Source organism: Chiloscyllium plagiosum, unplaced genomic scaffold, assembly GCF_037043375.1.
Source record: "Chiloscyllium plagiosum isolate Xiang-an unplaced genomic scaffold, Cpla_swu_hap1 HiC_scaffold_16, whole genome shotgun sequence".
NCBI lineage: Eukaryota > Metazoa > Chordata > Chondrichthyes > Orectolobiformes > Hemiscylliidae > Chiloscyllium > Chiloscyllium plagiosum.
In genome coordinates, this window is record NW_028270154.1 from 63,973,695 (window position 1) to 63,987,843 (window position 14,149).

The following is a 14,149-nucleotide window of genomic DNA, read 5'->3' on the forward strand; positions in this document are numbered from 1 at the left end:
GAAACGGGATGACACGGTGATCTCCCCATCACCATCTCCAACCTTATGGTCCCCAGGCCTGCAGTGCCTGCTCCCCAAGATCCACAAGCCGAACTACCACAGGTGACCCATCGTCTCCATATGATCCTGCCCCACCGAACTCATCTCCTCCTATCTCAATTCCACTCTCTTTCCCCTTGCTTCAGACACTTCCCACCTACATCCGTAACATTAACCATGCCCTCCACCCCATCAGTAAATTCCAGTTCCCCAGCCCCCAACACTTTACTTTCACTACATACGTGCAGTCCATATACATGTCCATACCCTACAAGGCAGGCCTTCAGGCCCTTAGCTTCTTTCTTTCCAACAAAATCCATCCAGTCCCCCTCCACCAATACCCTCCTCCACCTTAAAAGCTTTTCCTTTAACTCTTCCCATTTCCTCCAAATCCAGGGGTGGCCAAGGGTATTCAGAGGGGCCCTAGCTACACCTGCCTCTGTCAGCTACGTCAGTCCTTCTTCAGTACGTACTCTGCAACCATTACATCGATGACTACATCGGTGTAGCGGTCTGCACCCACGCTGAACTGGAACAGCGCACAGACTTCACCCACAACTTTCACCCTGCCTTCAAATTCACTTGGTCCATTTCAGACAACTCCCTCCCCTTTCTTGACCTCTCCATTTCCATTTCCAGATCGACGTTTACTATAAACCCACAGACTCCCATAATTACCCTCACCCAGTATCCTTCAAGAACTCCCAATTCCTCCGCCTCTGCCACATCTGCTCGGACGAGCAGACATTCCAGTTCCAAGCATCCCAGATGTCCACCTATTTTGAACAAATGCTTGTCTCCCCCTCTGTAATCCAGATAACACTCCACTGCACCTCTTCCATTCCCTGCTTCACTGCTTTAAACCCTGTCCCCTCTAAATGCAATAAAGACAGGGTTTCTTTGTCGTCACCAGTCTCCATATCAATGTATAATCTTTAAACACTTCTGTCAACTCCAATTAGGCCCCACCACCAAGAATACCTTCCCCTCCCCATCCCTCTACCTTCCGCAAGGACCAGTCCCTTCGCCAACCCTTGGTTTACGCTACTCTCCCCATCAACCCCTCCCCCACTACCCCCTCAAAACCCCCGGCACCTTCCCCTGCAAGCGGAAAAGATGCGAAACCTGCCGGCACTCCACTCCAGTCATCTCCATCCAGGGCCCCAAATTGTCCTTCCAGGTGAGACAGAGGTTCACCTACCCCTCTTCCAACCTAATTTACTGTATCGGGTGCTCCCGATGTGGTCTTTTCTACATCAGTGAGACCAAAAGTAAATTCAGGGCATGTTTTGCTGAGCATCTCAGCTGGGCCCACAGGGGCTGACCTGACCTTCCAGTCACTGCCCATTTTATTTCCCCTTCCCACTCCCTTTCCGACATGACCATCCTTGGCCTCCTCCATACCACAGCAAATCAGATTGCAAATTGGAGGAACACCACCTGATCTTCTGCCTGGGCAGCCTACGGACCAGAGGGTTCAATATTGAGTTCTTCAATTTCAAATAACTTCCCTTCCCATATGCCTACTCCCTTTCCAGTCCCTCCCCCCCCACTTCCATTCCTCTGATCGACCCTGCCAGTTACCAACCAGATTCATTCCTCCCATTGACCAGCCAGGTCATACCTGTGTTCACCGATCCCTACTTCACCAACCCACAGCCCCCTCCCCACCCTCTCCTTTACCTGCAGATCTCCTTATTCCCATCCCCAGTTCTGAAGAAGGGTTACAACCAAAACAGTGACTTTTCCGTCTCCTGATGCTTGTGTGTTTTTCCAGTGTCCTGCTTGTCTATCTAATGATGAACTCTACAAACCTCAGTATCTTGTGGTGAATCTGCATTGCATGGCCATCAAGTCAAACCTATCCCTCCTAAGGTACTTTGTCCAAAACTGAACAGTAATCTACATAGCATCTAACCATCTACTTTTAAAATCTAGTGCTGAACATTTGTCACTAAAAGTAACACTGTAGTAAAATCCTAACAAATAATTTGGGTCATAAACTGAACAGGGCCTGTGCCCGAACATTCCTGAAGAAGGGCCTGTGCCCGAAACGTCGAATCTCCTGTTCCCTGGATGCTGCCTGACCTGCTGTGCTGTTCCAGCAATAAAGTTTCAACTCATAAACTGAACAGAAAAGTTGCACTTCAAAATTTGATGGAAATGCAAATCGATAGTACAAAAATATCCAGACTAGGGGAAAAAAGCATTGAAACCATAAAAATATTTAAGTAGCATACTCACTTACAGACCCTCTGTCGAAGTTCATTACGCAGCTGATTTTTGTTAAGGCTTGGATTCCACTCGTGATTAGCCAAGTGATTGGACACAAAATTATCAACTCTTTGTCTGAGATTCTGATAGGCTGGCTGTAAATGTTAAGAAAAGATTAAAATAAGGCAAATAAATATTTACAATTTGACAGTAGTGAACAATACCTTTCCTAAATTGAACATAATCAAAATCCAATTTATATTTGCTTCATACAAATGGCACGTTTTTGAGCAATACATTATTATACATGGACACTAATTCACTGACCCAGAGTTAGTGCTTGCCTTTGAGCTAAGAACTTCAGATAGGTCACAAAATCTAACAAAAGTCAGCAAACCTTCTCAGTTACCTCTTGTGACAACTAAGTGGAAGATACCTAAAACCAAGTAATATTGACATCTCCTCAGCCACACAAAAAGGCAATGCAGAAGAGGAGCGAAAAGACTGCAGAAGGACAACAGTCTACAACCATCCCAAGAGAACAAAACATTATAACTTCATCCCAAAATTTCCTGAATAAGCCCATCAACTCTGGAACATTTCCAAATATCAGTTACCCTCATTTTGTTGCCATGTTCACTGTAACTTTGCCTTCACACTATAAAGTTGATGGACCTATAGTCGAAGCTCCCTCCTCTAGCTTATTTTGTATTCAATGTACTTACCAAGTGTCTTTTAAATATTGTAACTTGTCGAAAACCACTATTCCCCTGGAGCACTCTGCAAAAGAAGTCTTTTTTAAAGCTTTCTCCTCTCACCGTACAAATATGCTGCCTATTCTTTAAATATCCCATCCTAGGGAAAAGACACCTGCCATTCACCTTATCTACATCCATTTATCGATATCCACTTCATGATTTTATAAACCTGTACAAGTTCACGTCTCAACCTCCTACATTCCAATGAAAAAAGTCCTAGTTTATCCAGCCTCTCCTTATAATTCAAACACAGCAATATCCTGGTAAATCTCTTCTGAACCCTCTCTCACTGAATAACATCTTTTCTATAACAGGGGACTTGAACTGGACACAGTACTCCAAAAGAGGCCTCATCAATGTCCTGTACCAACTCTACATAACATCCCAACCCCTACACTCAAAAATCTGAGCAATGAAGGCAAGTGTGCTAAATACCTTAAAAATATTTTTACTCACCCATTCCCACCCAAGCTGTTTCTTTAGCATTGTAGGAACTCAGCTATGTCAGGTATTTCAATTTACAGTCTTTTTTTTGCAATAGTCCGATGAAATTTAACCAGCTTTTACACTGGTTTTTTTCACTTAAAAGTAGCAATTCTCAGAAAGAAAAATTTCAATGTCAAATGAGGACTACTCACATGCACTCAGGCCTCTGATTAAAATTTCAAATAGTGATGCATAAATGGAATGCACAAAAACTGGAGGTTAGATATCAAAAGATAGCAACCATTTTTAATTTGTCAAAATTCCTCATGATGTCTTGCCTATCAATGTTACTACAAATAAATATACCTATATAATGACACAAATTCAAATTTGGCATCCTTCAATCTATAAGAGATGACTTCAGAACAAAAGTATTTGATAAGATCAGAGATCATCTGATACATTTCTTTTGATGGATGAATATGCTGATTCTAGAATAGCGAATCCATGAAGTAGTTCCTTACAGTTTTTTAAAAAAATTCATATGTGGGCACCACCAGCTAAGCCACTTAATGCTCACCCCAAAGTGTCCTGGAGGGCTGCTGGTAGCTGTCTTCTTGAACTTTTGCAGTCCGTGGAGCATAGGGACACCCACTGCTCTTAGGAAGAAACAGCCCCAGGACTTTGACACAGCAACAGTAAAATGTACAGTGATCTAGTTTTAAGTCAAGATGATGGCTTGCCTTGGAGGCAGTGGCTTGCAGGCGGTAGTGTTCCCATACACTTGCTTCCTTTGTCCTTCAAGGTGTTCACAGATTTAGAAGGTTCTGTTAAAAGGAAAGAGTGGCAGCAGTGTGTACCATCTGGTGAATGCTTAAGGTGGTGAGTAGGATACCAATCAAGATACTTGAGAGTTTTTTTGGGGCTGTACTCACCCACCAACCGAGAGTACTCAGTCACATTCCTGACTTGTGTCACTTAGATGATGGACAGGCACTGGGGAAACAGATAATGAGTTATATAGGTCCAGTTCAGATGCTGGTCAATAGCAATCACCAAGATTGTTGCTAGATCAATGACAGTGATGTCACTGAACATCAAGGGGCAATTGTGAGATTTTCTCTTGTTGGAGACTGCTCTCAGTTTGACAATTGTGTGGCACAAATGTGTTAAATCCATTTAATCAGCCCAAGCTGATCCATCTTGGATCTAGGGATTCTACGTTTCTAATATCTTATACTTAATCCACATGCCCAAACTAGTAAAATCTTCTTTCTGTGGTGAGCACAAACAGTCATGCCTCCCCTCAAAACGACAGCTTCATTTTTCATTTGGTCTTCCACGGGATAACAAGGCTGCTTTGTAGAAACTACAGTTATTTAGACTTTTCTTGGAAATTCTAAGGTGTCCAGACTTCAAGACGACCTTCAGACTTTAACGTAAGTATCTTGGTCTTGGAGGTCAGTATGTTGCTGTTCATAAAAACACAGAACTACAGTTGTTGGAGATCTGAAATAACAACAGAAAGTACTGGAGAAACTCGACAGGCCTGGCAATATCTGTAGAGAGAAAAACAGTTGACCTTTCCAGTCGTGATTCTTTGTCAGATCAGATGATGCCAGATCTGCAGAGCTTCTCCAGCACTTTGTGTTTGTCAAAGTTGATGGCTGCTTTTTTTATGTGCTAAGCTCTTTGTCAAGGCACAGGCTGTGTCATTGTAGATCAAAGATAACAGAAGCTACTACCTGCTTCCAGTGGTGTATGTCAGGTCTGATCACAAATGGAAACATCACCCTGTTCCATAGCTACAATTTTCATGACAGATGATGAAGAGGGCAAGGATGACATGTTCACAGGACAGATGATCCACGAACCTTAGAGCTGATCTTCTGCCTGGGCATGTAGTACAGTGTTATTAGTATTCGGAAATGCTCCGAACAGGACATACCACACTTTTGTATTTCCGTCTTCACAAGGTTCAGGAATCTGCCATTCTCACTTTCCTTCTCCACAGAAGGATGGGCAAAATCAGGACAGCAGACAAAAATGGTACTAAACAGAGAGACTCTGGCATAGTCCTCGTTCACTCCATTGTTGATCTCAAAACGGCCAGAGGTGGCATGCTTATTATCACAGAAGGGCATAAAAATACTCAAAACTTGACAGACCAGCTGACTCCCTCTAGCAGCTGATAGAAGCCTACCCTACTCACGGGTGACAAATGCTTTAGTGAGATCCACCAAAACAAAGCAGATTGTTGTTTCCTGCACTCTGTACTTCTTTTGAAGCGGACATGAAAGATCAAGTCTATTGTGATTTACTGGCTTTGAAGCGACATTGTGCTTCCAGGCATGAATCTAATCCAGGTCTTCCCAATATTAGAGGAGAGTTACATCACAGGAGTTAGAACATAGAACAATACAGCACAGAACAGGCCCTTCGGCCCACGATGTTGTGCCGAACATTTGTCCTAGCTTAAGCACCCATCCATGTACCTGTCCAATTGCCGCTTAAAGGTCACCAAAGATTCTGACTCTACCACTCCCACAGGCAGCGCATTCCATGCCCCCACCACTCTCTGGGTAAAGAACCCACCCCTGACATCTCCCCTGTACCTTCCACCCTTCACCTTAAATTTATGTCCCCTTGTAACACTCTGTTGTACCCGGGGAAAAAGTTTCTGACGGTCTACTCTATCTATTCCTCTGATCATCTTATAAACCTCTATCAAATCACCCCTCATCCTTCGCCGTTCCTACGAGAAAAGGCCTAGCACTCTCAACCTATCCTCGTACGACCTATTCTCCATTCCAGGCAACATCCTGGTAAATCTTCTCTGCACCCTCTCCAAAGCTTCCACATCTTTCCTAAAGTGAGGCGACCAGAACTGCACACAGTACTCCAAATGTGGCCTAACCAAAGTCCTATACAGCTGCAACATCACCTCACGACTCTTGAATTCAATCCCTCTGCTCATGAACGCTGATACACCATAGGCCTTCTTACAAGCTCTATCCACCTGAGTGGCAACTTTCAAAGATCTATGAACATAGACCCCAAGATCCCTCTGTTCCTCCACCTCACCAAGAACCCTACCATTAACCCTGTATTCCGCATTCTTATTTGTCTTTCCAAAATGGACAACCTCACACTTGGCAGGGTTGAACTCCATCTGCCACTCCTCAGCCCAGCTCTGCTTCATATCTAAGTCCCTTTGCAGCCAACAACAGCCCTCCTCACTATCCACAACTCCACCAATCTTTGTATCATCTACAACTTTACTGACCCACCCTTCGACTCCCTCATCCAAGTCATTAATAAAAATTACAAACAGCAGAGGACTCAGAACTGATCCCTGCGGAACTCCACTTGTAACTGGGCTCCAGGCTGAATATTTACCATCTACCACCACTCTCTGACTTCGACCGGTTAGCCAGTTTTCTATCCAATTGGCCAAATTTCCCTCTATCCCATGCCTCCTGACTTTCCGCATAAGCCTACCATGGGGAGCTATTGCAAGCCTATTGTTCTTGTATATTATGATGTCTGAATGCCCTACATCCCATGAGATAGAGTTTTCTCTCCAGCGGAGGCATCAATGGGAGCAGAGATAAGGCAGCAGGTCAGGCTTTATTTATTTGTATAATTCAGCCAAAGATCGTCCTTTCATGGCATTGACCTTGGTGTTAATCAGTGAAAAACATGTATGAATTGGAATAATGAGTTCTAGAAGACTCATACATGCCTTTGCTCTCAGGCTCGGAGTTTTTAAAGTCTGCTCCCTGTTCAGGAGGTAAGGCATCAACACAGCGCGCGAGATCTCCCCCCCCCACCTCCTCTCCAGGGCAGCCGGACTGTACACTAATAACAAGACTGCTGCTGCCGCCTTTGTGGGGTAAGTCTCCAAATAACTAACTAACTAATTAACACACACAAAACTTTTTATTGCAACTTTTTGACAGGTTCCATGTTTGCCCTGTACAGGACAATGTTAGAGACATTATCTGGGGAAGGGGTGTTTAGGGTACACCCCTCTGTAGAACTCCAGGGCAAGTGTGGGGAGAGACAGAGGGGCGGGAGGTCAGTCATTTGGAGACTGTGCCTGTTTAATCAATGTAAACAAAAGACATGATGACTGTTGAAAACACATCTTTGATGTAATGTTTCTATCGGGACCTCGAGATCTCCTTTGGATAATCTGATTTTCGGATAATTGGTATTTGAATAATCAAGGTTCCTGTGTATATACTCAGTGTCCACTTAACCTTTGGTTAGATTCCTACCATTTTCAGTGGTTGTATTCTTACCTGAATCAGAATAGCTGGGTTCATATCCCAATAACAACTTCTCCAGTGATCAGCTTATGAAGCAGGTCTGTGGGGAAACTGCTCATCGTAAATGATAGAGTGGAGTTAGTTTGTCTTGGGTTGCAGCTTAGCCATAAGATACTTTAAAAGACAAAGACTGTCAAGGTGGCACCAAGAATCCACTTCAGCTACTGCCTGAACTAGTGATTCAAAATGCCCATGAGAGACTGTTTGCAATCTAAAAGACCAGAAGTAGGAACAGTCGTAAGCTGTTTGGCCTCAAGCCTGCTCAGTTATTCGATAGGATCATGGCTGATCGGAAACTCATGTCCACTTTCCTGTGTTTTCTCCCATAATCTTTGATTCCTCAACTTAAGAATCCATTTCAGTCTTAAATACACACAAGGACTCACAGCTCTTTGTGGCCAGGAATTCCAAAAAGACAGTCAGTCAGTCATCTGAGAGATTAAATTTCTCCAGATCTGAGTCTTAAATTAACACCCCTTTATTCTGAGACAAAGCGCTCTGGTTCTAGACGGTCTTGATATATTTAAAGAAATTCTTCTACCCAAGGGCAGAACAATGGACTGTTGTTTTGACGTACAGCATACATTTCACAAAAATATTTATGGAACACTCCTTGTGCAAATTAACGGTTTAAATGCATTTGGTGAGTTCAGACTCATTTCCTGGAATGAATGAAGGCATTACAGAATTCTATTTTACAAATATTAAAGCAGATCCCAGGTAGGAGCTCTGCTCCCCAGTGACAGCATTGGTCACCATCCAGTAATTTTTATGAATGTTTGACAGAAAGCCCAGGCAATGAACTCAACTATGGGTAAACACAGACAGAGTTAGGCCGCATCTGACAAATCATCATCATTGTGCAACAGGTCCAAAAGTGACTTCACAGCTGTCCCAAACAATGATAAATAAAACACTATAAGGAGAGGATGCAAAACAAATAACTCATTAAAGCTTACAAGTCAATCAATAGTATTTCAGTTGGTAATACTAAACATACAAACATAAAAACTATAATCTCCCATATATCCAATCTAAATACTAAAGAAAACAAAGAAACTGGGAACTTCGGTTTAAGAATTAGTTTTCTTCTGTTTCATCTCCATGTTCATCGATTCTTCTGGATTGTTTACATCAAAGACTTTGTTAAACAAATGTGGAAAAGAACTGAGAAGAACAGCTGGCACTAAATTTAAAGGTAATATTTTAATCTTTAGGCTCTGCTGACACTCTTAAAACACTTCAGCTTTCCTTGAACAGTTTATATAGTGGTTCACACTGTTGAATTATTGTTTGTTACAAGTGACTGTGCGTAAACACAGCAGCCCCATTCCTGATAACAATTCTTGATACTTTTATTAAAATCTGCACTTAAAGTTATACTATTGTTATAAACAAACAAAACGTTAGTGAGCTGTCTGGGAAGTCAATTTTCTTTGAAAATTCTCAGTTTCTACTGGTGTTAAAAATATGCCAAGTATAGCACTTTGGTTCACCAAAAAGTTTTGCAGTATTTGCTAAAAAAAAATCACTATCTACATTCCTATATCTACATGGGTTCAATACTTAAAAAGCATGTCTAACATGTATAGAGGATAAATCTAAGTTAGCTCGCTGAGCTTGAAGGTTTATTTTCAGTCGTTTCGTCACCATACTAGGTAACATAATCAGAGAGAGCCTCTGGTGAAGCGCTGGTGGTATGTCCCGTCTTTCTATTTATAGGTCTTGGTTTCTTAAGGTGGGCGATGTCATTTCCGATTCTTTATTTTCCAAGGTAAGGTTCTAAGTCATTGTGTTTACTGATGGAGTTCTGGTTAGAATGCAATACCCCAAAGAATTCTTGTGCATATCTTTGCTTCGTCTGCTTTAGAATGTGCGTGTTGTCCCAGTCAAAGTGATGTCCTTCTTTGCCTGTCTGTATGTATGAAAACTAGCGTGTGTGGGTTGTGTCCTTTGGTGGCCAGTTGGTGTTAATGTATCCTGGCAGCAAGTTTCGTGCTAGTTTGTCCGATGTAGTGTTTTCTTTTATACAGTTCTTGCATGGTATCTTGTAAATGACTTTAGTTTTGCTGGTGATATCATTAGGTTCATTAGTTGCTGTTTAAGTGTGTTGGTAGATTTGTGGGCTACAGTGATGCCATGGTGTCAGAGTAGTCTGGAAGTCATGTCTGATATGCCTTTGATGTAAGATAATGTGGCTAGAGTATTGGTTGTGTCGTGTCTGCCTGTTTGAGTTTGTTTCTGAGGAGTCGACGGATTGTGTTTATTGGACATCTGTTTTTCTTGAAAACGTTGTATAGATATTTTTCTTCTGCTTTTTGAGTTCTTGGGTGCTGCAGTATGACGTAGCTCTTTGAAATAATGTCTTAATGCAGCTCAATCTGTGGGTGTTAGGGTGATTGTTTCTGAAGTTAAGTATTTGGTCTTTGCATGTTATTTTTCTGTAGATGCTGGTTTGAAGCTCTCCGTTAAATGTATGTTCAACTGTCATGTCTAGGAATGGGTCCACTATGTAGTCGACACCTTCGTCATCACAAAATGGAACAAACCAGAGGAAACATACAACACCATCAACAATATCCTGACAGGCATAAAATTCACAAAAGATGAGAATGACAACAGACTCTCATTTCTAGACATGATAGTTGAACATATATAGTGTTATGTGCATTACTCGGGGTAAATACAGGGTAAGGGAATGGGTCTGGATGGGTTACTGTTCGGAGGGTCAGTATGGACTTAGAGTCATTGAGTCATAGAATGAGCTGCCAGAGGATGTGGTGGAGGCTGGTACAATTGCAACATTTAAGAGGCATTTGGATGGGTATATGAATAGGAAGGGTTTGGAGGGATATGGTCCGGGTGCTGGCAGGTGGGACTGGATTGGGTTGGGATATCTGGTTGGCAAGGACGAATTAGACCAAAGGGTCTGTTTCCGTGCTGTACATCTCTATGACTACTCCAACCCCTGGGCATCATGATAGTCCACAAACCCACCAAAACACAACCAGCAACTAATGAACCTAAACGATCCATTAGATACCACCAGCAAAACTAACGTAATTTACAAGATACCATGCAAGAACTGTATAAAATAAAACACTACATCAGACAAACTAGCAGGAAACCTGCCACCAGGATACAGGAACACAACTGGCCACCAAAAGACATGACCCACTCTCACTAGTTTCCATACATACAGACAAAAAAGGACACCACTTTGACTGGAACAACACACACAACCTAGAACAGGCAAAACAAAGACACATATGAGAATTCTCAGAGCCATGGCATTCGAACCAGAACTCCATCAATAAGCACATACATATAGATTCTATCTACCTTCCTTTGAAAAAAAACGGAAATAACATCACCCACCTTAAGAAACCAGGCCTTATAAATAGATAGGTGGGACATACCATCAGCACTTCACCAAAGACTCTCACTGATGATGTTACTGGTGATGAAATGTCTGAAAACAAACCTTCAAGCTCAGCGAACTATCTTACAGACTTGTCAACCTGAGCTCCAAATCTTCTAAAAAAAAAACAATCGCTAATGTATAGAGGATCCTGGACTGTTGTCAGCAAATTGCAACATAGCATTTCAATTCAATAGCTTGGAGGATGATAAATCGTAACAATAAAGCTCAAAACAGTTTATATTGAGTCACACTGCATGGAAACAGACCTTTCAGTTCAACTCGTCCATGCCGACCAAGTTTCCCAAATTAAACTAGTCCCATTTGACTACATTTGGCCCATATCCCTCTAAACCTTTCCTATTCATATAAGTGTTAGATGGCCTTAAATATTACAACTGTACCTACATCTACCACTTCCTCTGGCAATTCACTCCACATACAAACCACGCTGTGTGAGAAAACAGTGTCCCTTCGCCCACTTTTAAATCTTAAAAATATGTCCCTGGTTTTAAACTTCTCTACCCTAGGGGAAAAGATCTTTGCTATTAACTTTATCTATGCCCCTCATGATTTATAAAACTCTAAAGGGTCACCCCTCCATCTCCCACACTCTACTCAATGCAAAGTCTCAGCTGAACTCCCTACTGGATTACTACATTCCAAGTCATTGACAGCAGCCCAAGACTATTTATACTTAAATTGTGAAGTTTAAACAAATAGCATTACAGTTGTCAGTTTTCTGTCAAACTATGTGATTGAATTTAGATTCTAAAATTTCCACTTTCACACCATCCTGCTGAGTACAATTGGCCCATGAGCGATTTTCAGTTCTTGATCATTTTTTCTCAAGTTGCTGAGCATCAGTACAATGTGATTGCTCTCAACTCCAAAGTCATCCCCTTGTTCTAAATAAACTTTGCCCACCAGAAAAAGCTTAGCCTATGGTCAGCACCATTCATACAAACATATGAATGGGATGCATGAGGGTGGAGCATGGAGAAGCTTATGTTGGGTTGGGCAAGCAGACAAGCTTTCTCTGGACACATGCTCCAACTGTACTCGTACACTCTCTGGGGCAGAGGGCTCCTCCATCGCTCCCCACCTCAAGTAAAGGGTCCCCCTGCACTGATTTCTCTGTCTGGCTAACAGGCATCCCCTCTCATGCTCTCTTTCTCTCCCGACAGATGACGCACCCTCCTACCCACTCACACTGTCTGAATTCGAAGGCTCTCCTCTTTTGCTTGCCCTTTCTCTCTGGATCAAAGGCCTCCTGCCTCTCCTGTGCCCTCTTGCTAGGCCAGTTGCATCCCCTCTTATTCCTGCACCAGTAACATGCCACATAGCTCACTGTCTATGGACCAAAGGCAACCCCTCTCCCACTTGCGTTCTCTCTGTCAAGACCAGAGGTATCCCGCCTCGCACTCTCACTCTTGCAGTCTCTGGACCAGAGACACTCCCTCTCACTCTCCCTGGATCAGAGGCATCTCTTCTTGTTTTCTCTCTTTGTCTGGAGTAGAGACATTCTTTCTCACTCTCTTTAGAGTAGAGGCAGCCCCTCCTGTGCTCTCTATAAATCAGAGACATCCCTTCCTGCTGTCTCTCTGGATCAGGGACATCCTCCCTCTCTGGATGACCTGAAGTTTCTTGTCTGTCTTATTTTGTCTCTCTTGCTTCTTGGCCCAGAGAGTTCCTGCTTCTCCCACTCCCTTTTTCTGGACTGGAGACATCCCCTCTTGTTTTCTCTCTTTTTCTGGTGCACAGCAATCCTCCCAACAGCAATTCTCTGTTGCCAACAGGCTTCCCATCGCATGCTCTTTTTCTGGACCAGTGCATCCCCTTTCACTCCCTAGACCAGAGGCCTCTCAGTGCCTTGATGGACAAGAAGCCTCCAGCCTCTCTTGCTCTCTCTCTCTCTCTGTGGACCAAATAGTCCCTACAGTGTGGAAGCAGGCCATTTGACCCATCGAATGACATTGACCCTCCAAAGAGCATCCCATCTCCCCTACCCAAACCCTGCACTTCCCATGGCTAATCCACCTAATGTGCACATCTGTGGACTGTGGAAACAAACTAGAGCGCCTGGAGGACACAGATAGAACGTGCATCCCTCTTACTCTCACTAGACCAGGCGCCTCCTGCCTCTTTCCCCGAGAAGTCTCCTACTGCATTGTCCCTCCTTGGGCCAGAAGAATCCCCTCTCACTTTGCCCTCTCTGAGCCAGAGGAATCCCCTGTCCCTCTCTAAGCCAGAGGGGTTACCTCTTTCACTCGGTCTCCCTTTTCAAAACGACAGTCGGGGACGCGGCACTTCTCAATCGCTATAGGACGGGACAAGGGACCATTTTTGGGGTAGTTGGGAATTGGATTCCCTTTGAAAAGCCTCGGTTGCTCCTACGGACACAGTCTGTTCGGGTCCTCACAGGGCGACAGGAGACTATCCGGGTCCGATGTACACGGCTGGGCTTGAAGCCGTCGCCCTCTCTCACCTTGGTGTCAACATCAGCCAGACAGTCTCTGCGGAACTCATCGAAAAGGCCGCGGCTCTTGAGGTGGTCGACGATCATAGCGATCAGATTCGGATCATCCGCCGCCAGCTTCTTCGCCATGGCGCTCAAGCGCAGCAGCGTCAGGAAAGTAGCAGTGCGCGTGCGTACGGAGCCGGCGCTGGGCCTGCTGGGAACTGGAACACAGCAAGCCAAGCAGCACCAGGAGGCGGTGAAGTCGGTGTTCCAGCTATGACCCTTCGAGGACTCATGAACCGGAAGAGGAACTGGAATCTTCAGCTGAGGCCCGCATTGCGCAGGCGTGACCTCCAGCTGGCTGAAAGCTGGTCGAAAAACTGTCGTAGCGGGTGGGATTTCCTTTTTCAGGGTTAGGAGAGGGAGAATGTGAACTGCAGTCCTACGCAGAGCTTGTTGATGAATGTAGTCAACCTGATGAGTTTAAGCGTCACTT

General features: G+C 43.8%; 1 protein-coding gene across 7 annotated transcripts in view; it reads right to left on the bottom strand.

Moving 5' to 3' along the window:
• bod1 (biorientation of chromosomes in cell division 1) overlaps positions 1 to 13,858 on the bottom strand; it is a 35,447-nt gene extending 21,589 nt beyond the window's left edge. For 2 of the 7 annotated variants that reach the window (XR_006313641.2, XM_087995445.1), the window contains exons 1-2: positions 13,681 to 13,850; positions 2,284 to 2,408 (exon numbers count right to left, since the gene is read on the bottom strand). Coding sequence is in view for 6 of the 7 variants with exons in the window: in XM_087995445.1 (XP_087851571.1) it covers positions 2,284 to 2,408; positions 13,681 to 13,800 (245 nt within the window). In the remaining variant the exon portion in view is untranslated. Of the gene's footprint in view, positions 1 to 2,283; positions 2,409 to 13,680 lie in introns of all 7 variants that reach the window. The other 5 variants (XM_087995444.1, XM_043703862.2, XM_087995446.1 and 2 more) reach the window with 4 other exon arrangements.
• Between the last annotated feature and the right edge of the window lie 291 nt (positions 13,859 to 14,149).